At 37.1% G+C, this 26,191-nt stretch overlaps 1 protein-coding gene across 9 annotated transcripts in view; it reads left to right on the top strand.

Moving 5' to 3' along the window:
• The window catches only part of KCNIP4 (potassium voltage-gated channel interacting protein 4), a 409,601-nt gene that overhangs the window by 350,561 nt on the left and 32,849 nt on the right, over nucleotides 1–26,191 (top strand). For 7 of the 9 annotated variants that reach the window (XM_027686739.1, XM_027686735.1, XM_027686734.1 and 4 more), the window contains one exon: nucleotides 9,559–9,683. In XM_027686739.1, coding sequence (XP_027542540.1) covers nucleotides 9,559–9,683 — 125 coding nt within the window. Of the gene's footprint in view, nucleotides 1–4,346; nucleotides 4,449–9,558; nucleotides 9,684–26,191 lie in introns of all 9 variants that reach the window. The other 2 variants (XM_027686732.1, XM_027686731.1) reach the window with 1 other exon arrangement.

Here is a 26,191-nt window from a genome sequence, read left to right as displayed (position 1 = left end):
CATCATGTCAAGAAAATACTTCACGCATTTCCCTTTTGGTTTTAAGAATCTTTGTCACCTTCCTACAAAAATTTTAGATTTAGAAAAATGACCTGTCCAGCCTGGATTTCAGGTCTTATGCTAGACCTCTTCCAAAAAAATCGTATTCAGAACCATTACAACCTAGACATTTTTCCCATTTTTACAGGAGGACTTAAAATCCTGTAGGTGAAAAAAAATCCAAAATCCAGCACTACTGGGAGCTTAACTATACTGTCAAGGCATTGGATGTGGCCAGTGGATTGTAAATACTGCTGACTAAAAACTGGAGTAAGACTTAAATAGTGGTAGCTAGTCTGCTGACTGTGCCAAATAAAGGAGGGAGACTTTGAGAAGGGAAACAAATAAACAGAAATAAAAATACATGGAGAGAAAAAGAGTGGGGGGGAAAAAAGAGAGAGTTTTACAGGCGAGTTTTCTCCTTCACCAACAGTGAAGGAGGAATTTGTTGGAAGAATTGTTTCTAGTTTTTGAATGAAACATCCTTTCAAATAGAATGATTACTAGCTCCGAAAGCTCTTTTAAGGACTCAAATGACTGTGCCTTCTAAGTTGATATTTATCACCTCAATCCCATTACAAAAAGGCAGTAATGAGGCAGGAGGCAAGGCAGGAGGGTGCTTCTTTGAACAGAGAGCATTTGATGGAGGCAGGAAAGGTGGGCAAGAGCAGGAACAGCACTGTCTATCTTGTGCACTTAGTCGGGATGCAAGACAGACTATCTGATTTTTCTGCTGCACCAGCAAAATGTGGCCTACCTGCCCTTGCTTTCATGTTGACTACAAAGAATTTTCAAACAAACCAATCCCACTTAGAAAGGCAGATATTTTGCCTCTGAAAACTCGTTGTCTAGATAGTCTGGGGTAGTCTCACCTGTCTCTGTAACAACAAGGCAATATCTTGTATGTACTGTGTTTCTAAAGCAGGGATCATATGTCTGAAAAATGTTACATAGAGTTAAGGTAGTCTAGGTGTAGATATATATGATAAGGAATATATGTTCATTTATAAAGTACTTATAGTTTATAAAAATCTAAATATATTTGGTTTTTTTAATAACCAGCAATGTCAACACTGTGATAAAGAAGTGACTAGGTCACCTGTGTAACCATGATCTGGATGCTTTTTGGTCAAATATTATTTTTAAAAGTAGTAATTCAGAAAACAGTTGTACTGGTCATATGTATGCATGATACTCTCAATTTAACTTTTATTAATAAGTTACAGTTCTCTAGTTTCAGTATCTGTAAATCAGAGGTTTAAGCCATTGATGCATTTAACAGTTGTGACTACAGATATAAATCATGCTAAATAGCAGTCACTCCTACAGGATGGCAAGTGTGCCCAGTGTCTATATGCAGCACAGGTGTCAGTACCTAGATATGAGAATATGTAAGCCGTGCTCCAGTTACTGAACAGTTTGTGAAACGTAAGCACCTCTTGGGACAATTGCCCAAAATTCCGGGTGGTGTCATATGGATATGAGTTCTAGGACAATCCCACAGTGAATTCTGGGGAAAAATGTGTCTCACAGTTTAATTTCATTGCAGAAGCAAATTATTAAATCCAGAGCAAGCAGCACCAGTTAACTAACCTGAATTTGAGGAACTTTCACACTTACCCCAGAGGATTTTTTGCCTGACTGGGTTAGGGATAGCAGCTATGAAATTTCTAGTCAACCCAGTATTAAAAAAACAGACCAAGAAGAGTTTGGAAAATTCAGCTTCCTCTGAATATCTATTTGCATGATAAGAATTATTATTATTCTATTTTAGAAGTTTGAAGGGAGTAGCATCAGCCCATCATGTTCAGTGTGTTGATGTTTCATAGCTCTTCTTCTTTCCATGAACAGCCATTTTAAAGACTGGTAATAAGATAAGTCTCCTACTGTATAATAAATAACTTTAATCCATTTTAGAGTAATTAACTTCTTAATGGCCACAGCTTTTTCCTTAACCTGTTTCACACTGGGCAAATAGGTACAGAATTCACAGAAATAATTATAATATTTAATCTTAATTAACACTTCTTGTGTTTTTACATCTATAAACACTGATGCAGCAGAGACCCAGGGTTCAACGTGTTTTCTCTGTATTTTTGACTCATGAAAAATTACACTGAAAGTTGTAGTATTGATCAGGAGATCACAACAGTAGACTGCAATAGCTGCAGAATAAAATGAATGCAGCCACTGAGAGTGAAAAGCTTCCGTGCTGCTTTCTCTTACTGTGAGAATATAAACTAGTCCCTTCACCTCTGTCCTGACTATAGTGTCAGAATTTTAAACTAGTTGCTAGAAGTGAGTACAGAAATTATACTGTCCTCCTAACTTAGTTACTCCTCTGATATTGCTTTCTCCCATATATATAATTTCTGGTTTGACCTTGATCATACCTCTGAAAACCTATATGGTTTTCATTGAATTCCATGAGCTTTTGTGTGAGCCTAAAAGTAGCAAAACCTGCTTACTCAAGGCTTTGAGCTTCGTGTGGACCTATGTAATTATGTAAGTAATACATGGATAGTAAAACTTTGCAAATCTTAACTCAAGTTAATAAGATAGAAGTAGATGTCTATGCTAGAAGAATTCTTAATGAAGGAAAAAAATCTTTAATATAAACAAATTTCCTTTGTGCTTAGATATGCACAATACAAGCATAGTGTGATACTGCAGACACTAACAGCTGAGATAACAAGCTACCTATTTAAAGGCTCAGGCTGTGTACTCAAATTAAAAATATGGATTTTGAGACCCCATCAGATCCCAGCTTACCTTCTATTTTATGCGTTTATCTACACAGTGTTTCTGAGTTGAGCTAATGGTTAGGTGCTACAGATAAAAATGTATTCATTCTTATTATTTGTATTAAAAGGTTTAGACATTTCCTGAGGTGGTAATTTAGGTCCATCTAAGCTTGTGCTGAAACTGGATTGTTTTATCCATTCACCAAAGCTGCTGCTCTCTCAGAGGCAGAATTTGCCTGCTGAAAGTTGGTTGATTTTCTCAGGCTGTGGCTGAGTCGTTCCTGTTTTCCCCCATTTCTCTTTCATTTCCTTAAGTGTTTTGCTCATTTGAAAACTGAGAAATATTTTTTCTTTTATTTGCAAAGTTTAGTATCTTTAAATCCTTATTGCTTTCTCCTTCTGTTCCCAAATACAAGCTCATACTTTTCTCAAGATGGTTTGGTGAGAGAAAGGAAACAATTCTACATCGTGTCACTAACACCAGGATTCAGCACAAGTGCAGTAGAGGGGATAACCAAGATTATCCTGGTGCCTGTGCCCTTAGCAGAGGACCTGTCAGTTGTGTCTTTCATTTCTTGCCCCATCTGTTTTGCACTCTTGCTGTTGCAACAAGAGCCATCATAGAGCAGCGTTTGTGTTTCCGTGCATGCAGTCGAGATGCAAAGTGCAGGAGTTGCATAATGTCCAAATCAAGCTCTGCCTTTCTCAGGAACATAAATCAGTTACTCATCTGTTTTATAGATGTTAAGTCTGCTGTTCGCAGCAAATATCCATCCAGGCAATGCTTGATCATCTCACTCATTTTGGATAAAATGGTTGGTTAGACCTCACAGGAAGTTACTGTGACAGTTTCCTTTGCAGTAAATAAGGGTAATGCTGTTCATCTGCTTTGTGGCACATGAACATTAACTATTCAGCCATATCAGTATTTAAAATGAAAGAATATATGATACTTATTTTTTATATATTTAGAATGCCAAATTTTAAAGGGAGACTGGCTACACATTATTTTAATATCCAGAAAAGGCAAAAGTACCAGGTTGGTTACCATGACTGAAAAATTTATTGTATGGGAAAGCTCAGCCATGGAACTAGAAGTCTGCCAGAAAGGACAACAAAAGATCTCTTTGAGATTTTATTTGGTTTTAATTTTGTTTTCCATCTTAAAATTCAAAATGCAATGGACCTAAAAGTCTTTAAAATATGTGGCATTGAAATTTTTACAAACATTCTTTTACTTTCTGTTGTTTCAGTTAAATAATCTGATACCTCTCTGTTAGATGTTTTAAGGTGGGTTATAAGAACTTAAATGGGTTATAAGAATATTACAAGAGATACACGCCGACAAAACTCATCCCCTTTATTGGAAACACACTGGAAAGATACAAAGATGAAACAGTTTTGTTGTCCTGTTCAAAAATTCTGGTTGCCCTTTGTGATTCACAATGGCTGCCATCTGTTTGACCTTTTCCCATCAGTATTCTACTGTAATGATGAACTCTGCAGCATGTACAGAAATTGTTCTCAAGCCTTTGTTAACAGTCCTGATAATATATTTTTTAGGTTTCCTCTACGCTCAGAACAGTACCAAACGCAGCATTAAAGAGCGACTTATGAAGCTCTTACCCTGCTCGGCTGCCAAAACGACATCTCCTGTTACTCAAAGCAAGTTTTATTTTTCATTTGATTTTTTTTTTTTAGGTTTGCATGCATCAAAAGTTATACTTTCATTAGCTGCTCATTTGAGAGGCAAGATACCTGCTGAAGTAATCATGTGCGCTATTGAGGTTTAAAATCGAGTGATGAACAGATTTTTGGGCTGGTAACAGATTTGTCAGTGCAGAGTAGGATGGCAAGATACTGGTGGCAGAGTCTGCCACGCAGGGGCTGCTGGGCTGGCACTTACGATCTGCAAGTGAGTTGAGAAGTGATTCAGTGGTTAAATTTAATACCTACTCTCCATGTATTTGAAAAGTGGTAGCTTTTTGTGCATATTTATGCATGTCTTTGTATGCTTGCTATCCAATACACAGGGTAATACCAGCATTACTGCTCTCAGAGGAAAAGCTTGGCCCTGCAGGTTTTGAGTATATAACACCAAACTATTTAGGGACTTAAAGTTGGTGTCTGAGAGAAAAATAATAATGAGATTGGAAAAAAAGTGTGTGAATATGGAGGTAAAGGAAGAGCACACTGACACTACCCTCAATGTCTTGATATGCTGTGAGGAAATAAAATCTCTCCAGGGTAGGTAACAGATAAAAATAGAGGGACAGAGAGGTGAGAGATCTCAATACATATATACATATATATACCTGTAGAGAGATTAATTATAGTAATAACACTAATGTCTTCCTATATAAGTTGTCTACTGTAGCTGATTTTAAAATATCTCTGTGGACCCAATTCAGTCTAGATTAATTTGACTTAATTCTAGGCACTAATATGAGCACCTAAAAGTAGAAACTGAATGGCTCATGTGCTTCCTGTATACTCTTTTGATAAAGCATATCAATCAATCTAAGGTAAAAAAAGCCTTCAAGAGCAGTTCCCTATGTCTAGTGAATTCAGGACAACCCAAGGCAACTTGGGTATGAACAGAGGTCCCTATTAAGTGCCAAGACTTCAGGGGTATGGATCTAGGGTTTCTTTTTGCTATCCCCCTTCACTGCCTGTCATATGCTTCTCTGTAGAGAAAACTGTGGTACTTGCTTTCCTTTCTAAGTATTTGAGATTTCAAAAGTGAGAAGCTCTAATTTTCTGGACGCACAGTGATTTTATTGTTTCATGGTGGCTTCAGCTGATGTGTTTTAATTGAAAGTAGGATAGCTTAAAAAGGTGAATTACTGTTATGGCATCTGATAGTTAGTCTTTATGTAGAAGTTGCATTCAGCTATATCACCTAAATAAAATAGCTTTAGTCTATAAAACAAATCATAGAATCACAGAATTGTTTGAGTTGGGAGAGAGACCTTTAAAATCATTTAGTTCAATCCCCCTGCACTAGGCCAGGTTGCTCTAAGTCCCATCCAGCCTGGTCTTGAACATATCCAGTGATGGGGCATGGAATAAAGAAAGGAGATAAACCAGAATGAATAGAAGGTTTGTTCTGATTGTTTGAAGTTAATTGGAAAGCAATATATCCCTTATTCCTTGCACATTTCTATACAAGCTCCTCATCTGCACAGGTAACCAAAAATATTTAGAGTCAGTTTCAATAACCTTGAACATGTAAAACTTGTATTTTCTTGCTGAAAGTGTTTTATAAACCAGAAGAGAGGTTGAAATAAAACAATTATTTCATATTTGAGAACAAGAGGTAAAAAAAGGTGCATTCAACATTTTTCTCTGTACTCTCCTCAATAATGAAGTGCTATATTAAGTAAAAATGTTATATTATGTGAAACATTAAATAAGATTATCATTGTAGAACACATTGTTATGCCATTTTGACATCATGTACTATTTGATTTCTGGTAGCATGAAAGAAGCAACATTATAGTGTAGTAGGAACAAAACCAACACTACATACAGTGAACAGTCACATGATGTGAATTTCTTAGAAATTATCAGTGGAATATTTTTAAAACAAATAACTTGCTGAAATTTGCATAGCCTGAATTTGCTCTTCTGCACTTCTATCAACATGTACAGACAAAGGTTATCTGAATTGGTAAAATCTTATTTCAGCATTCCTATTAAATATATTTCAGCCTTCCTATTGAACAAAACATTTAAAAGAACACTTTTCTTATTTGTGTGCTTTTACACTTTTCTTATTTGTGTGCTTTAGCCTAGTAAGTCTAAACTTTAAACCATCATTCCTTATCTAAGTGCATGTGCTACAGATAGGACTAAACTCAAGAATGGTTTTGGAAGACAAAAGCATGTGTGCATGCAGTTATTAAATAGATAGGGAAGCTATAATGTGGATTTTGTGCAGGGAAATTTGCGTGCACAATTTTTACAGATATGAACTGAGCCTAACTTTGGACATGCTTCTTCAGCTGCCATTGTTTGAAGAGTATGTCTGTTTTTTGCATTGCTTTTGCCATTTCATTCTTTAATGAACAGTGAAAGTTTCAAAGCCTAGCTCGCGTAGCAAATGCATTAAAAACTGTCTTTACTATGTAGCTATAAGAAAGCTACTTGTTCATTAAATCAGTAAGAATGTTTTGTGTAATATATTAATGAGGGAATGTGGATTTGTTTCTGGTTTTCAGTTGGCATGTTATCTTTCTATGAAAAAAAGAACTCAACTTTCTTAGGCTGAAAAAATTAAAGAACTGAAAAAAAACTAACGCCATAGAAATCATTAATGTTTAGAAATAGATACATTTTCACACATTTTCCTTGCATATTTTAAAGTATAGATTTTTTTTCCAGCCTGGATAACGGTAGATAGAAGTGTGAAGAAAAAGATTAAAAACCTGGAAGTGACTCATGAATGCTGTAGCATTTTAACCAGCATAGTTGGCATATTTTAAGGAAATTTATGGTGATCTTAATTTTTTTATTTTTTATATCTCTAAGACACTACAGAAGTTGAGTGTGAAGAGTGTTATATTGAACCTTTTCATTAACAGAAAGACATCATCACCCTATTGCAGTCTTCTACATTCTTACCAAACCATTTAAATGCAATTAAAATATTTATTGCTAAGGATATATAAACATTGTGCTCAGCATCACTTTGTCTGGCCTTTTTCTCTAGCCTCACATTTATTATGTGTGCTCATTTAGCTTCCAGAAAAGCTTGTAGATGTCCCTCTAGGTAGCCAGATGTTTTACAAATGGGTGCTTAGAGAACTCATTTCCAGTTAAGTCCTTTTCTGTCTAAACAAAAGCCCATTTAAATCCCATATAGCTATATGAATATAAAATACAAGTGAGCTTTCAACAATATTTATTCTCAGGTTGATTATTTTGCCAGTTAAGTACCTAGTGTTTACTTACAATTGACAAAAAAAATTGGCTTTATATTTACTGCATTACATTTTTATAGAGACTGTAGTGACTATATTAAAAAGTATAAAAGATTAATCCCTGAAAACATAGTGGAAAGGTTTTAGAATCTGTGCAAAATAAACCCTGAATATTCTTATGCAGAATTATTATGGGACTCAAGAACTTAGCTACACCTTCCTTTGATTAGGAAGACAGCTTCATAATTCTGAAACTATTTTCTTCCAATATCATCTGTAAAGGCAGGTTTTTCAGTACTTCCTCTTTGCACCTCAGGATGTCTTCTTATAGAAGAGAGCTGAGATTTTCTTACAGTCTATCTATCTTGTGAGTTCAGATACTGGCCCTTTAAAACTATCAAACACTGTAGGGTCAATGAAAAGTTAGTTGAGAGTTTTGTCAGTAGCATTTAGACTGGAAATTTCACAAAGATGGTAGTGGTCTGTTTTATGAGATAATCTATTAAAAAAAATGAATCATAGAATCATATTATAGTTTACCATAAGCCAATACACAATGGATGTTCTGAGAAAAGAGTGGAGGTGACACTGAAATCGTCTGGATAACACTGCAATCATCTTCCTGAGCTGAGTGCTAGCAACAACATATCTTTGACTGGAGAAAGGACAAGGCCCTAAATTTTGTGAAGATTTATCCAAATAGTTTATATGATTATATCTCTTTAAAGGTTGCTCATTTTTTTGTTTAGCTAAACTGTATCTTCTGATGCCAGATTTCTCCCAAACAGCTGAAAGTTATCACTGCACTGTAGCAAAAAAAGTATGTGAAACTGTAGGCATAATATTGTTTTAATGTACTTTTCTAATACTGTGCTCTTATAAATATTGAAGTGAGTAAAACTTTAAGGATGCAGAGTACCAAATTTTGATGAAATTAAATATACATCTTCAACATTGTAGAAGTGACAGTTAGGCATGTTCTCTCCTTACATTTCTATAGTTGGTATAACTCTTAAATCAGAATAAGTCAGTGATTTCATTAAATTAGTCTGGAATACTATATAAGTTATGTTTAATGCTTGCAGTACTTAAAAATGGATACACACATTCACATTTTTGATCAGATAAATTACCTACTCCCAATATATAAATACACATTGTAAGTTTCTTTAGCTATTTTATTGAACTTTCACATTTAAAACTCTACCTGGGAAAAATGCATTGCTATCTCTCATTGGTTTAGGGCTACACTCAATTGTAAGCCTTGAATATGTACATTGGCATTCTTGTTCACCTAAAGAAGAGGTCACTGAGATCATCATGTTCCCCACTTAGGCCGCTCACTATCAGTCATGTTTGCCCTGAAGGATTAGTTATACCATACTCAAAGTAAGATATGCTGCTGGATGTGCAACATCAATCTCACACACTTTCCAAAGGCCAATTTCACAATAAAAAACACTAAAAATCCTAACCTGATACAGTGAATTCACATCCATTAACTAACAAAGGGAAAATTTGCAGTATTCTGGAGTCACTAAAGTTTTATAAAAAATTATTTCCCTTGGTCAAAGAGTTGTAGAAGCAGAAAAGTCATGCTGATTGTGTCATGCATGCCCTTGCAGACTTGTTGGCTTTCCAGTTTATTGTTATTTTTACTTATAAGATGATATCCAGACCACTGGACCATTATTGCTGTTCTCTATTCTTTGCAGCCACAGAAGCAGATAGATGCCCTTTCCCTGTGAGTTCAAAATGAACACGTCATTTGTCTTTCCTGCAAAGGTTAGGTATTTTTATCTCCTATATTTCTTTTTGAGCTTTCATTCTCTGTCTCTTGTATTCTGCAGACACTGTAGAAGATGAAATGGAAATGGCCACAGTACGACATAGACCTGAAGCTCTTGAACTGCTGGAAGCACAGAGTAAATTCACAAAGAAGGAACTTCAGATCTTATATAGAGGTTTCAAGAATGTAAGCACTTCCTTTTTGAATTTACCATCCATTTACAGGATAGGCCACTGCAATCTCAGCTCATGTAGCTAAATACTGTATATCTAGTCAGGTGAAGAAACAATCTCTCTGCAACAACTGGGCTATTTAATGACCAGAAGACACACAAGAAATAAAAAGCATCCAGGAGAGAATTATAACTTAGTACAATAAGACATTGTTCAAAGACATATTGAAAATTGCATTAAGGTTGTTTGTCCACAGATGCAATAATGGGAGAGTCCTGAAGAATTTGGGCAGTAAGAGGAAAGATTTTGAGTTTTGTATTCATAGTAGCTGTCACAAAAAATAATTGACATCAATTGGACTAGAGGAATTTTTCATTGTGTGAACAGCAATAGATGACTTCTTAAGTTCTTACTAGTTCTACAAATCTATAAACTTTTTAGATCCCTTTACTGGCAGTAATTATTTGTGATTTTTTTTTTGCTGATCTGTGTGATCAAAAACATTGGTATGTCCAATATTTTTAGTCGGCAGGCATTCCACCTGAGACCCCAGTACATGGGTGTCATGTGACTCCTTTTCCAGTGTCTATTAGCTGCCCTGTGGAGCTGGGCTTGTTGTTGGCATATGAGGCATGCATGGTTAGTACAGCAGAGAAATAAGACTCAAAAAGATTTTAATAAGTAGCACTGAAATCTGTTTACTTTTAAAAAATTTTTAAATTTTTTATTCTACTGTCTTTTGTGTGATTAACAATTATGTAGGATATTGCATGCAGCTAACATTGGATAGAAAATACTTGATATTAAAAAAATTAATAATAACAATTGCTTACAAATCATCTGTTTAATGTTAATCTACGTACTCAACTGTGAGTATTGCAACCGCACAGATGTTGTCTCCTGCTGAGCTGAAGGTAATAAAGTATAATAATGATAAAAACACAGTGAAGCTCAACTATGGAATCAGAGAGGATATTTTCAATAGCTTGTACAAGAAGTGTAAATCTTGCAGAATTCTTAGATATCATGCATTTTGTAAAGAGAGCAAGCCACGCGAAGGGATGGGTTAGACATACATTCTTATCAAAAGCTTACAATGTGGGTAAGGCAGAGTCACTTAGTGTGTCATGTGTATATTTCATCCTCAGTTCCAGAAGGTATATAATGTTGGCATGTTAGTGATTAACAGTTATTGCTCTTAAAAGCTTTTCATTTCCTCAGGGTACCAGAGAACATTCCCCTGTTAATGACGGTATTCCCTAGGCATTGCAAATCATGATCAAATGTCCCTAATTATCTAAGGCAAAAAGGTACAAAGTATAGTGGATAAAATAAGCCTTCTGTTTGTTTCTCTAAGAATAATAATTTTTAGAGTCTCAGAACTGAAAAACCCTGATAATTCTCTGCATAAAATGAGGTATGGAGAAAGAGAATAGGTTGTAAGGAAGTATTTTAATCGATACCCATTTTAGCTTTTTTTGAAAAGGGGAATTCCAGCTTTTCATATGCTTTTGTGTTCCAAGTGTGCAAGTTCTACTTATAGCAAAGGAGTGTCAATGGTAAGACATGGTAATACATCTTTATTCATGTGTTTCATTTCCTTATCAGTACATTATAATTCAAGACATGCATGTATGACATATCTTTGACTATTTAGAGTTAATGAGCATGAACTTCAGGCATTTTGTGTGTAATATCATTGCAAAATTATCAGTTACTTTCTAAAATGCTGTAAAGCATGCCCAGGGCTAGTGATTGTTATGAAAGTAAATCAGTTTAATGTAGTATTCTTTAGCCCAAGCATTAGACTTCAGAAATGAAGGATTTCAATCTTTTGGTTGAGTTGGAGTTTGTTTTGTGTCTTATATTTATCAGTTACTACTGCAAAATTTGATGCTAGATCAGAGTTCTCCAATCACTTCAGAGAACTGATAAAACAGATCCACCTCAGCTCTATGAGCAGCTTAGCTGTGCTGCACCTTTCCTGTCACATATCTACCTTTTATCAAATACAATTTGAGTGGCTTTGGTGCGTACTGATCCACAACAGCATTGCAGTGCCTCCCATGGTCTGTGCTTAGACTGTCTCCCCCTTACAGTGGTTGATCATCCACTTCTACCTGCCACAGCCCACCTCCCTCATCGATCTCCTTCTTTCTGATCCAGATTAATGGTATCCTGCCGATATCTCCACCTCTGTGTGCTTCAGGTGTCTACTTCATGTACCAATATATGCTGGGGGACAACCAACTGGAAAGCCATTCTGCTTTGTTGGGCATGAGCCAGCAAATGTGTCCGTGCAGCAAAGGCAGCAAATGGCACCATGTCCTGCTTTAGGCAAACCATTGCCAGGAGGTTGAGGGAGCACTGGGAGGCTGCACCAGCCCTCCACTCAGCATTGGTGAGGCCGCATCTGAAGTTTTGTGGCCTGTTCTTGGCTCACCAGTAGAAGAAAGATATGGACATACTGGAGAGAGTCCGGCAAAGGGTCACAAACATGTCCAAGGGACTGGAGCACCTCTCCTATGATGAAAGGCTGGGAGAGCTGGGACTGATCAGTCTGGAGAAGAGAAGGCTCAGCAGGGATCTTACCAGCATATATTCATACCTGAAGGGTGGGTGTAAAGAAGATGGAACCAGGCTCTTTTCAGTGATGCTCAGTGCCAGGACCAGAGGGAATGGGCACAGTCTGAAACACAGGTGGTTCCTTAACATCAGGAAACACTGTGACAGTGACTGAGCACCAGCACAGGTTGCCCACTGGGGTTGTGTCATCTTCCTGCTTGAAGATATCCAAAAGTTGTCTGGACATGCACCTGGGAAACCTGCTCCAGGTGGGCCTGCATGAGCAGGAGTGTGGAACCATAAATCTCTAGAGGTCTCTTCTAGCCCCAGCCATTCTGTGAGTCTGTGATATTCTGTTTAATCATTCCATTAAGAAGAAAACTCCACTGAAAAGATTTAAGGAAACACCCAGACACACATCTTTAATGTGACACCACCAAAACTTGTGCAGATCCCACCTCTATACTTTATGCTTTTCACTTGATATTTGCTTTTCTTACTAGCTCTTCAATAGTTTAACTATATAAAGAAAGAGAAATTAAGGCATGAATTGAAGTTACTATAGTTCTGCTGATGTAACTGTCCTGTTAGACCAAATTTACAGTGTCCTACAACACAGTAGTAATAACTGAAAAGTTTTTGGTTACATAATCTCGCTTCAGCCTGCTTATTTCCCTGAATCCTGTTGAGTTCTAGGATGGCTGTTCTGAGATAGGGTTGAACAGAACTTTTCACAGTTTACCTCCAGTTATTTGTTATTTGTGACTTCAAATTGCTCAAATATATTATGACTGACTTCAGATGAGAAAGCAGCAAATACTCTGTATTTCTGTAGTGTTGGTGATTGCAAAGTTTGATTTATCATGTGTTTTTTACTTCTACAAAAATAAAATGGTAAATCTTTAAAGGTATTTCCATCAATTTGATTTTCCAGTGTAGGCAACTTACAAGCAAAATCCAGGCTGAAGGAGCACAGGGTCTCAGAGAGCATCTCTGTGTAAATGTAAGTGCCTGAAATCTTTAGAAAGTCTCAGATCACACTGTAGGATAGCTGATTCTCTGAGGAAGCAAGAAGTAGAGTATAACTGCAAGGAATGCCCAAAGACAACTGAAATACCTATTGGAACAATGGCTGTTTTGGTAGAACTCAAGGCCAGCATTTAAAATAAAAGGGGAGATACACTAAGGAAATTTAAGGAGGTTGGAAAAACACCTTCAGATGACCCAGAAATTATTATAAAGAAAATTATCAAGGGAGAGCTTATGTCTGTATTAGGTTATTTAGCCATTTTAAAGCTTCTATACTATCCTTGAAAAATGAGCATAACAGAAGTCCTAAGCCCTCCTCAGGATCAAAAGGTTGTCCCCAGCACTCTGGTTTTAGAATGTTCCTGTGCTCTTGTTGATGAATTGTTGCTCAGCTGCCATCACAGTGGGACCTCTCTCCATTTTGTATTTGGCTTCCTGTCATCCCCTTTCTTGTAAATTGAAATTGTGATTCCTGCAGTCGTTAACCTTTCAAACCAATGGCTCTGTGGCAGGCCTAGTACAAGTGGTACTTCACAATAAATTGTACAGACTATCAAGCATGCACTCAACATGTGGTCTTTCTTTCTCTTTTGTCCATTGATAGATCTCTCACAGTTTTATAAACGTGCTGAGCTATAGCACATTTCCATTTTAAAAATACTTAGATAATGTTTTTCTGCACAAAAGATGCTCCTGTGCTAAACTTAGATGTTAATAAGCTTTTAATTTTTGTTGATTATTCTCATAAAAATTTTCATAGAACTCTGTGTTGGGAAACTACTAGACTTTGTAAGAAAACTGAAAGGATTTTTCATGAACATATATCTTACCCGGCTGTATATCAGAGAAAATGTAAATTAAAGTCATGCATATATAAAAACGTCCTTGGACACATACTGTAGCTGTAGCTTTAAATATGCTTTTCTATACTTGTGACATTTATTGGGAAAACAACATTTCTAAGATAACTTTCTTCCCTTTTGCAAATGAGGCAAACGATAATAAGAAAATGTTACAGCTCCAAGATCAGTTCCCTCATCCCACTACCCATCATGTGCATAACTCAAAATATGCTAATTTATTCAAAGATTTTCCATTTCAGTTACGGTTTGATGGAAGCATTGTATTGCTTTATGTTGTATTTGTAAGTCTCACAGAGAGTTTAATGAAAGCTAGTTTTAGAAGTAATAAAGCTCATTTATTGAGAGGTGATAAAGCTCATTTTTGATTGTCTAAAGCATTTAAGTTTTGTGTGATAAAATACAACTCTCATTGTCCTTTTATGGAAAATTCTTTGCCTTCTGTTTAATCTTCTGTTAGTCACTTATAGAAAAAAAATTAGTGAGGGGAAAGTGCCTGTTCTATCTAATTTGCTAAATTTCCAATCTAATAAGTAGGAAATAAAAACATATGGCTAATGTGATGTGAATTTATCCATTTAAGGTATATTTACAGGACCAGTTGTAAGAATATGCTTAGGATATTTTTGATAAATTGAATTAGGTGACCTCCAGTGGTCTCTTCAAGTGAACAATTCCATCATCTTGTGAGCCGAACTGCCCACATTCAGATTAGATAAGTAATTTAATGTACTCGATTAGCTGATGGTTTGAAACTAATTACTGTTTCTGTACTGTGCACAACAAACCAATCCCCTCAAAACCTCAATACACTTAAAATGCAAATTTTCACATTCTTAGCTGTAAAAGCTCTCCATAAATAAATAAATAAATAAATAAATAAAATCTATAGAAATACCATCAAAATTTGAGTTGATGTTTGATATGGCCATGTATCTAGGTGCTCTGACAATACAAGAGTTTGGGATGCAGAATCTTACGTCATCATTAACATTACAAGGCAGTTAGATTCAAAGTTTTGATGCTTATCTTCAAACATCAGTTCTAAATCTCATATGATAGGTGCTCATGTTAAAAGTTCTCTGAAATTATCTGTGCTAGACCCAGTGGGATGATGTAGAAAACTGAAGTTTAGCACCAGCTCTCATTGCAGTCTGTTAATGCAGTGGCAGCACCTATGAACTGCAATTAAAGACACCTTTAAGATAGCAAGGATGCCACTTAGGCTGGCTAATATAAAACACCAGGTACAAATATTTATCTGAATTTATATCCCTCTCCAAAGCCTATGAGTCAAAATATTAGCCACCTTCATAAGCTACAGTGATCTGCTGAGAATAGGTACCTGAAAGAACAAGATAACTTTATCCACATTTGGTGTAACAGCCTGGGTAGTTAGAACATTTCCCCATGTAATAAGAATTTTAAAAAGAAAAAAAATATAAATTTTATAAAACTAATTTGGATTTAGAAGAGTAAAATTGATTTGGCGCATTGAATAAAAATAATTTTCACTGTATAAATAATTTTTCTACTCCTGCAATTTTTCATTTGATGAGCATGAAGGTTGGGTATATACTGTATATGCACTAATTGCTGCAAAACCTGAAACATCTCCATGTAATTTTGCTGGTACTGAAATTAAAGTTTTCAGAATGGTTTAACTTTTCTTATATATTGGTATACATGATATTCTAGAAACGCTGAATATATTTGTTTTTTTACTGCAATTGGAAATTACTTGGTAAGAAAAAAGGTGAGAGAAACGTGTCCTACACATGTATGGCTTTTACCTTTATGGCCATTTTATTTACACAGCTTCTGATCTATGGCTAGTAGAGATGCACAATTCTGTCTTCCACTTCTGTCTTTCAAATGTCTTTTCTAAGATAATCAATGTCCTGATAAAAAATTATTTAGTATAAATTGAAAACTTGTATTGACAAGGGACATAGGCATTTCACACTACAAGAAATTAAAAAATGGGTGTTGCAAAGAGTTTGAATATCTCTGTGATGATCCAAAACAGAGATTTGGAAACTCTATTCCATTTTCCTTGCTTCCTTACTTAACCTTTTCCACCTGTTCTAAACCATGCCAAGGGGCAGTGACAATATAATCCTCTTAGTTTATATCTCTGGAACATTGTATATTATGAAACAGAAGCTTTGGAAGCTTTCACGCTATGAGAAATAACGCTTTAGCTTGAATCAGCTTTCTCTGAATTGTCAGTGTCCCCCACCTCAGAGTCAATAGAATGTCTTCAGTTCATTGTGATCCCATTCAATTCTGCACTTAATCTGGATGTTTGTATTGCAAGGAATAAATGCAGATTCAAGAATTATACAGACCAGAAAAGTGAGGAAAAACCCAAAACTGAGCATGAGTGACAATGGCACAAATGCAAGAGTATTTTGCCCCTCACATCAGTCCTCCAAAGCTTATTCTTGCAGGTAAAGTATATTAGAGTTTAAATATGCTTTTCATCCTCCCCTGTGGAGTCCTAGTACAGCAAAGAAGATTTTTAATTTGACCAGCAGTAAATGCACTTGCTTCTCCCTCAAGATTTGATGACTGTCTGTAGAAGTCCTAGAGTTACACAGCATGCAATCTTAGCAAGAGCAGGATCTTTCCAGATGCAGAATTTCTATTCAAACAAAAGAGAGCCTAGGAGAAAAATATAGATCAGTTAAAGGTTCTCACCTGGTTCTCTTGGCTAATGTGAATCAGCACTAAAACCATTTGGCCTATATCCCTCTGTGACTCTGAATATTAAACTGAGAGGGGTTGCTCTATTGGGCTACAGTGCATGAGGCATTCTCATTGTGCTGAAAGCTTTTGCAGACATGCTGACCCTCCTGCACAGTGTTTGAACAGCAGTGTTGTGGACACAGAGAGGATGTATGTACAAAGAAGCATCAGCAATTTGTCTTTTCAGATGACACCTGAACAGGTTGTGCCTCATGAATATAAGCCTAATAACTTGGAGCATAGAAATGCCAATAAAATGTAGAAAAAATAAAGAAAGTTCTGAATTGTACTAGAAAAATCAGATACTTGTAATTCCAACTGAAAATTAACATCTCACCATGTTAGAAAACTCCTATGACTTGCTTGTCTTAATAAACTAAATAGGCAACAGCATAATGAAGCTCAAGTAAGCCTAGAAGCTGGATACCATGTCTGCTGTCAATAGACAGATTTCTGTATATCATCTTTTTCTCTAGAGAGAGAACTTCAGAAGACATGTATTATGCACATAGCTCAAATCTCCCTTTTTTAAAGTTGAGTTCTTGTTTACCAGTTGTGCTTCAGATAAATTGTTTTCTCTACTTTAGATGACTGAAGAAAAACTTTAAAATAACCAGCTCTCGCTAAGGCAGGATTTTGTTATTATTTTAGAAAAACTCTGGCATTCATTTACTTGGGATTTAGATGGAACTTTTCCATATTTCAGACAAATCTATGTGAAAATATTTTAACAAACTGAGCAATAAATAATGCTTACATTCATTATATATTTCCTCCAGGAGTTAGTGAAGAAACTTGAAACTTTTCAAAAACAAGAGTAAAAATAATTTGGAAGTAGTTTGGCAGACCAGGTTGTTAGTCATCACAAATTTACAGACTTAAATTTACAGACTCCACTGTTCAGTGGAGGTATTTGTATCAATTAGTCTCACAGTTGCTGGCAGAGATTGAAGTCTTCTTTCTGAAAGTTAATGATGAGCTCAGTCCCTATACTTCTATTTTCATCTCACGAGTGGCACGGAGATACGTCACGTCATATTCACTTGCGGAAAAATGTCATATAGCATACCAAGGACTGTCTTCATAATAATGACTGCTTGCTTATGAATTATCTCTGAAAAAAGCAGATGCCACGTTGCTAATTAAGCAGGATATAAAAAGAATGTGATTTTAATAATCCAGTATTAATAGTAGCACAGAGTGCCAAATACCTCAAAAGTTCTTCTTTGTGTAAAAAAAAAAAATCAATATTAGATTTAGAGTTGTATTATTGTGTGTGCTTGTCAGTCCCTCCTATTTGAAACTGACAGCACCCTGACCTGTGCTCTGATGTGCGCTCTGTGGGCTCACGTGGGCCATCGGGTACAGACCTTCTGCTCTACCAGCCAGATGCTCAGCTAACTCATCTGCTGGTAGAGCTGTTTTCTACCACATGAGCTTTTTAGGTACATCAGTATGGAATATAAATGTTTATGTACTAGAATATGAGCAGCCAAATATCTTCTTTGGCTACACCTCACTGCAGTTACTTTTTTGCAGCATCTGGATTAAGCATTGCAGAGCCTGGTACTTGAGTTTTGTGCAATTTTTTGATTTTGGTTTCTGAGTGATCACTAACACTAGAGAGGTAAAATTTGGTGCAATGCAGCACTGATGATGCAATTTAAAAATTTAGTGAGTACACACCTCTTCTTCTTTCTTCCACCTGTCCTCTTTTCTTCATGAGGTGAGATGAATACTAACTGTAACTGCTATAAACGTACTTTATAACACACAGCTTAACATAAAATAATTCAGACAATTTATCAGCTAAGAAAACAGTGTTAAAAAATCCCTGTACTTGGTTTTCTTGCTACCAGTTTTCTTTTAAAAAAATTTTGTATAAAATATTTTAATTTCCTATTAAATCTTTTACTAAGTTGTCTCCCTGTTAAACTGCAATTCAGAAACAGCAAGTGGACATACATATTTTCAGGTGGATATCCTAAGCCTGCAAAATGAGAAGAGGGGGAATAAATACATCTTCTGGTGAAACTTATTGATGGTGCAGTTCAACCATTTGGGTCATATGGACTTTGTAGGATAAAGTCTTATTTGTGCTGGAGTCAGGGATCTGTCATGAATCCTAGGAATTTCCAAATGATTTTGGATCTTTTTGTTTTTTCTACTTTAAATTCCTGTTCAACGTGAACAAAATCAGCAATGTGTAGGTTTTGTCAGAAATAAAGGAAACAGTCAAAAGTCCTTTTTTATTTCAACAGAATTAATTTATGTTTACAAATGTCTTTAGATCTACATCTGTGCTAAAACTAAACACTGGTAAATCTTCAAATAAAACTGCAAGTCACAAGTGACAAAGCCTCAAGGTCAAGTCTTTCAGTGTCATGGAAGTTTATTACAAGTCTTGGGTCAACCTGCATTTACCTTTGAATTAAAGTATCTGACAGAGACCGTATTCTTTAGATCAGCTGGACATTTGTGCAGTTGCACTTCACTCCAATTATGTGAATGATTCTCATATTATCTTTCAAGTAATGGAACTTATTCAACTCAGTGAATTCCATTGTGAAATATTCTTAAAGGATACGGTGAGTGTAACAGAAGAAATAGGAGCCAATAACTCAGAAGACAGCATGAATCAGTAAACACAGCATGAAACCAGAAGTCTAAAGACTCTAGCCTTTTGGCACTCTGGCTGGCTTATTAACTGCCACACACTTTTAAAAGCCTTAACTATCACCCTAAAAAGCCTTCTGGGTTGCACAAGAGCATTATACCAGTGCTTCGCAGGCTACATGGGCTCCACATTGACAACTGCCTAATTTAATATCTCTTGTCTGACAGCCCAAACCTTTCAGAGTGTCCCTGGCTATCTGAGAGATTGCTTCTCAGCTATTGATCAAAGCCTCCTCAAACATGCCTTGGGAACAAAGTGGGGAGCACCAGCTGGTGGCTGTGGGAAACTGAAATTTCCCAGGAGCTGAACATAGCAAAGTTCAACCTTACAGGAGAGAAAAATGAACACGGAATTCCTCAGCATTAAGAGTGAAATGTATGTTCTGTGGGCAGTGTGTTTAAATGAGATGCTTTACCTCTCCGTGACCAAGCTCCATATCTGTCAAGTAGAAACTCATGCCTGAAAAAACACTGATCCAGGAAGCACTTTACATGGTATTTCTAACAATTATTTTCTTGCTCCATTTATGCATCTCTGACATGGTTACCAGCCTCACTGTGGCCTCACAAAAAAGAAGTGCCAAGAAGAATTTTTACAAGTAAACCCATAGTGGCTCGAAATAGCAGTATTTGTATCTGAAGTGCTATCTACCAGCAAGTAAGGTATCAGAACAATATACACATGATTATGACTGTGCTTGTGATTTAAAATGTCAGCACAAAGCACTGAATCTAAATGCACAGGCTACCAAATTAATAGGTAGGAAATCCAGGTTCAATACGTAACGGCCATCATGGCCAGGCTTTGCGAACGAAGATTTGGGAAGGGCTCTACCCACGTTTGTTGCAAGCGCATTGGTGGCTAAAAAGGCCAATACGAGAGAGGCATGTCCGGTTGCAAAAGGCACAGCAGAAAGACTCCTTAGATGGTATATTCTGCAAGGCTCGATTCTTTCTGCGTTGTCTTTTCTCCTCAAGGGTGACCCTGCGTGCTTTCTCAAAAGCATCAGCAGCGTTACAGATGGTGTGTCTCCAGGCCTCCCGATTGGAGGCCAGAGTAGACCAGTTATGGTGGTCAATATGGCCAAGACTGAGATGTTGTTTCAGGGAGTCCTTGTATCTTTTCTTCGGGGCTCCTCTCTTGCGGCAGCCTGTGGCAAGTTCACCATAAAGCAGGATCTTAGGGAGGTGGTGATCCTTCATCCTGGAGATGTGCCCTGCCCAACGCAGCTCTGTTCTCAGCAACATGGCCTCAATACTTGTGACTGCTGCCTGTTCAAGAACAGATGTATTGGTCACATAATCTGACCAGTGGATGTTTAGGATTGTACAGAGGCAGCGTTGATGGAAGCGTTCTAGGAGACGCAGGTGGTGGCAGTAGATGACCCATGATTCAGATCTGTATAAGAGGGTAGACAGCACAATGGCTCTGTAAACACTGATCTTGGTACTTTTCTTCAAGTGTTTATTTCCCCAAACTGTTTTATGAAGCTTTCCAAAAGCACTATATGCCTTTGCTAGCCTGTTGTCTGTCTCCCCGTCAATCTTGCCATCCAAGGAGATGAGGCTACCTAGGTAATTAAACTGCTGGACTGATTTGAGCTCTGATTGGCCAATGGTGATGTGAAGATGATGGGGGACTTCCTGAGGTGCAGGTTGATGGAGAACTTCTGTCTTCTTTAAACTGACTTCCAGCCCAAAGAGCTCAGCAGTGTCTGCAAAGCAGGATGTTAAACGTTGCAGAGCTGCTTCTGTGTGGGCAACAAGGGCGGCGTCATCAGCATAAAGCAGCTCCCGGACAAGATGGTTTAAGGTCTTGGTGTGGGCCTTCAGTCACCTTAGGTTGAATAGGCTTCCATCAGTACGATATCGAATGTAGATACCATCCTGATCATCGAGGTCTGCCGTGGCCCTTGGGAGCATCATGCTGAAAAAGACTGTTTGATTAGAGTGACCTACGTAACGGCCATATTGTTCTGGTAAACAACCCAGCTCATCTTACTTTCTTCTTTCACCTTTTTCACAAGTTTTTAGGGCATAAGCCCTTTGTCACTGTTTCTCCATGTTCTGAATAATGAGTCCCTAGTACAAATCTCAGTTCAATGGATGATTCATTACTATTAGCAATTTTTTAAAACAGGCAATGTTGCTACCTTTCTGCAGAGAAAGATGAGAGAGAATATTGGCACAAAACAACACAGAACTTTAATATGAAGCAGAAGTAAAATTAGATTCAACAACAAAGGCTAATAGAAAATTTGTTATTAACTGCTTCTGTAGATTCACCAGTTCTGGGTATTTGTAACATATAGCTCCTGAATTTATATTGTTATTCTTCTAGGCTAAGAATGCTGTCTCAAGTCTTTGCAAATGCAAAACTTCATTGATTTTAATGGAACATGCCCAAATGTCACAAAGATTTTTTTGATTGTCTTTCTTCATGTGTTTTTCACTATAAGGAACTGGCTTCCATATGGCTTCTATGTGGCTTCTCAGGGATTCCAGAGCTCTAAATAGAAACATGGCAATTACAAGGCTTTTTTGTCACCTAATTTGTCCCCCACGTTAACTGTCTCTGATGAAAAAAACTGCACATTCCTTCAGTCTGTCAGACAACTGCAGTTTAGTGGTAATTGGCTCTAAAATATTCCAGTCCATTGCCAGAATAAGATATTCCCATGAGGCAGTAGCAAAATATATTCTAATTATTAATTTTTTTACCAGTAGATAAGCAAGTACCTGTCCCCATTGCCCTGTACTAGAAAAGGTGTTCCTTTCTCTATTTTCTTACCAGTAGTTTCTTCTTTCCATGACAGAGTATGCATCCCAATCAAGGTGTTCCTGCCATTCAACAGGGAGCACGCATCTTCAGAGATCTCATTTGTTCAACAAAGGACCTGAAACTGGAGGTTTCAGGTTTTGCTCTGCAAAAGAGATGCCTTTCTCCACTTGGTCTTTGCCTTCTGCATTTAGAATTACTGCAAGCATCACCTTTTGGGAAATCTCAGGGCACTCTAAGAAGTTTTCGTCTTCATTGCCCAATCAAGACCTAATTAGGATCCTAAAATTGAAGCCCATCCCTTTTCTATTACTGTAACTGTCTTGAGACTAAACAGTCCATATGGCCCTCACTGTATGAACAGGGAAAAAGCATCTCTTCCCACAGACCACATCTCTCTCTCACTCACAGCAGCTTCAGACACATCATTGCCTCTGATTGCTTTTGATTTTCCCCTCTGTACTTGGTGAATCGAGTTCTATTTATGCTAATGTCAGGCTCAGTTTTATAAATATTTATGTAGGTAAGCTCATTTGTTCTTATGTTTGCACTGCTGGGGCCCTGGGAGAAAGTGTTGTTAGTAGTGGAAAAAGTGAAAACCTTTGTTAAAGGGTAAATGTATTACTATATAAAATATAAATAACGAGCACAGTGTTTGATTTTCAGTTTCTAAACGGATCTCCATTGAATTTTATGTTCTTTGCCATTTCTGCAAGTTGGTAGGAGGCTGAAATTCCTTGGTCTTTTCGTCCTAAATAGCACTAATCAAATATTGATCTGTCTGCCTTTACCATCGTACCTCTTCAAAAGAAACAAAGAACAACCACTCTGAAAAATACTGAAATAAAATGAGTTAGGACACAATTTAAGCCTGTCTTTCACACAGACATGTATCCCAGGAATGCAAAACTCTCAGTGTTCTTACTTGATGATTAAAATGAAAATTCGATTTGGTGTCAGTACTTAGTATCAACTTCAGGTTGACTGACAAACACAAAAAAATATCATATCAGCATTTAAGACAGAATATAGAATATTTTTTTCACCCGTGACATGTTGAGGTTGCTTCAAAAATACCTTGTGCTAAATTCAGACTTTCTCATTTTCAGATATGGCTATAAAATGACGGCACAAGTCCACTAACCTTTAGCAGAAAGTTGTTAGTAGAGTTTCCTCCTCAGTGAATCTTCCACTCTTTAAGGATACAAGGAGCTTCTAGGTTAAACAAAAGCACCAGCTCCCTCATGTAAGAAAACCAAAAAAAATGCCTCCATGATTGTAAAGTAGGGAATTGACCTACACTCAAATATCACTGTTGGGGACTGGTGATGTTCTCCATTCTGCTCAGGTGAATCACTTGAGTGGGTTGAAAGAAGTACACTTGAGGGACCAACACTTGCTAATATGGAGCTATTCCTCCTCTCATCTAGGATTTCAGTTGATTTGAAGGGGATTTGATCAAAAGCACTCACATGGGAATGTGTGAAAGGCAAGTCACAGAAGCGGTGCTCACCAAAATACAACTTCTCCCAAGAGGGTGAGCACCTTGTCTTTGCCAAAGTGTTTACAGCAAGCTGCACCCCTCCATATCTGAAGCATGGGTTCTGCTACATTTAGGTTAATTGTAACTCCTGCCTATTTGTTGAGTCAGGATTGTAAAATGCCCTCCTGCAGTGACAAGTAAGGGCAGATGCAGTAAGCACCATTCAGATGCCATAAAGTTTGATGAGTCAAGCTTTTGGGTGAGCTTTTAAGTTCAAATCTTTACTCATGTTGTTTACTGTTGTTTTACTGCCAATGCTAATAATAAGAAACTAAAAATTACACTAGTCAGTGGGCATTGCTAAACAAAGAATGGCGCTGATTAAAAGCATTGCTGGCACCTTGCCCGCTGCCTTGTGGAAGCAGCAAAAGTGTTGATTGTTATTTACTGTGTGAAGGCACACGTGCTGGATATGAGCCAGTTCCTTAATTTCTACTTGTTTTCCTCTGAAACTGCCATAGCAAGTAGGGAGTAGGAAAAGGCTGTTGTTCATTAGAGTATCTTGCAGTGGGACGTTAAAAATCTGGTACGTCTTTGCTATGCCATTGGGAATCATTATTGTAACTCTTCACAGGTGGCTAAGTAGAAGAAAGAAACTCTGTGTTTTACCTGATAAGGCTTGAAAGGAGTTTTTGCATGCATTTCACCAATGGATGTCAATGGAGATTGATGCTGCCAAATCCACCAACTGCCACAACGTTCCTAGAAATGTAGACTGTTGCCATTGAGTATAAAATGAGTTAACAGCTTCTGTGACAGAGGTGAAAATGCAACAACCTGAGGTGTTCCCCATGTGAGTCTTTAGCTGAAGTAATTCTACTGTATTTTAGGTCAGAGAGGAAAGATCAAAAGGAAAGTTGTCCCTTTAGGCTCAGTAATTAGTGCACTCCACTTGGGCCTGCTCTGTTTCTTTTGTCTTCAAAAACAACTTAAGCTTTACGCTTGTAATCAAATACACAATTTCATAGGAAGACTTAAGAGTAGGGACAAGACTATCTGAGGTAACCATCCCTAACCATTTCAGAAAACGCACCTTCCTTTTGGATTACTCTGTATGTCTTTCGTCCCATACAGCTTCTATAAAGACTAGAGAAAATACTCCATTACTGCTGGTTCTCAAGGCTTATGAGTATATTCAAGTATGCAAGACTAGAGTATGCTCTTTTATGTTATGAACTATATGGATTGATTCTGCAATAATTGAAAACAATACCAAGTTGTTTTAGGAAGAATTTTTGGCCCTCTTGAAGTAATCAAATAAATCTGATCCAAGATATAATTTTGGTTAACATATTTCATCATTTATCATTGTTCTGTTACAGCATCTTTCTATATGATTGCACAGAAGTAATTTTTAAAAATGCAAACCAAGTATTCTTTTCAATAAAAAAAGATGCTGTGAAAATGTTTTTTAATAGCACACTCCTGAGAAAACTAAAATGAGAAACCAAATAAGAAAAAAAGAGCAAAACAAGAACTAATTTAATTTCAATAGAGAAGAGGTTAAATTAATAGCCGTCCCTTTCCTGATAACACAAAAAATAGAATTGAAAATTGAAATTAAAAACACCAGTGGTTTTCAATATAATTGGATTGAACATACTTTATTTATTACAGAAAATCAGGGAAAATCCTTCAAGGCAGAAATAGGTCATTATAAACATATTCATATGTATAACGTATATTGTTGTACGTACTGGGAACAATATTCCACAGATGAAAAGCATATTAATGCTAGCATTAAGATTAAATTTTTCATAAAAGTAGTTTCAAGTAGTGTAATAAATAAAAATTAAACCCCCCTACACCATCTTGTATTTTGAGCTTTTACAATTTCCACTCTCTGAGCATCTTCATGTGTCTTACACATATTAATATATTGGGACTCTCAACTCTCCTACTGTAGTGGTTTGAACCAGGCTTTCCCCCTGAAACTAAGAAAGTGGTAACCCCCAGGGGGTGGTGACCCTTGGGGTTTGACCCAATCAGCGCTCCTGCAAAATATAAACATACCACAACCAGACTGGAAAAGAGAAGCTGTACTTGTTTTTAGAAGAAGTAGAAGCCATGTTGTGAAAGCCACGAGGCAGGGGCTTGAAGCCCCTCTGGGGGGCTGTGAGCCCCCCAGCCCCTGGATAGGGGACTGCAGGAACTCGGAAACAGTGTTAGACTGGACTGAGGTCTGTGACTTGAGAAGCTGAAGGAGTTTTCTCCACCGTGAGTGGGCAGACGGAGCAGCAGCAGAGACAGCAGCGTCCAAAGAGCAGTGGCAAAGAGCCAACAGATAAGAACCGAAGAAGCAGCAGAAGCCAGCATGC

The sequence above is a fragment of the Neopelma chrysocephalum genome, unplaced genomic scaffold, assembly GCF_003984885.1.
Source record: "Neopelma chrysocephalum unplaced genomic scaffold, ASM398488v2 Primary Assembly neopelma1_71, whole genome shotgun sequence".
NCBI lineage: Eukaryota > Metazoa > Chordata > Aves > Passeriformes > Pipridae > Neopelma > Neopelma chrysocephalum.
Note: the sequence above shows the minus strand (reverse complement) of the source record. Positions and strands in the feature narration are given on the sequence as shown.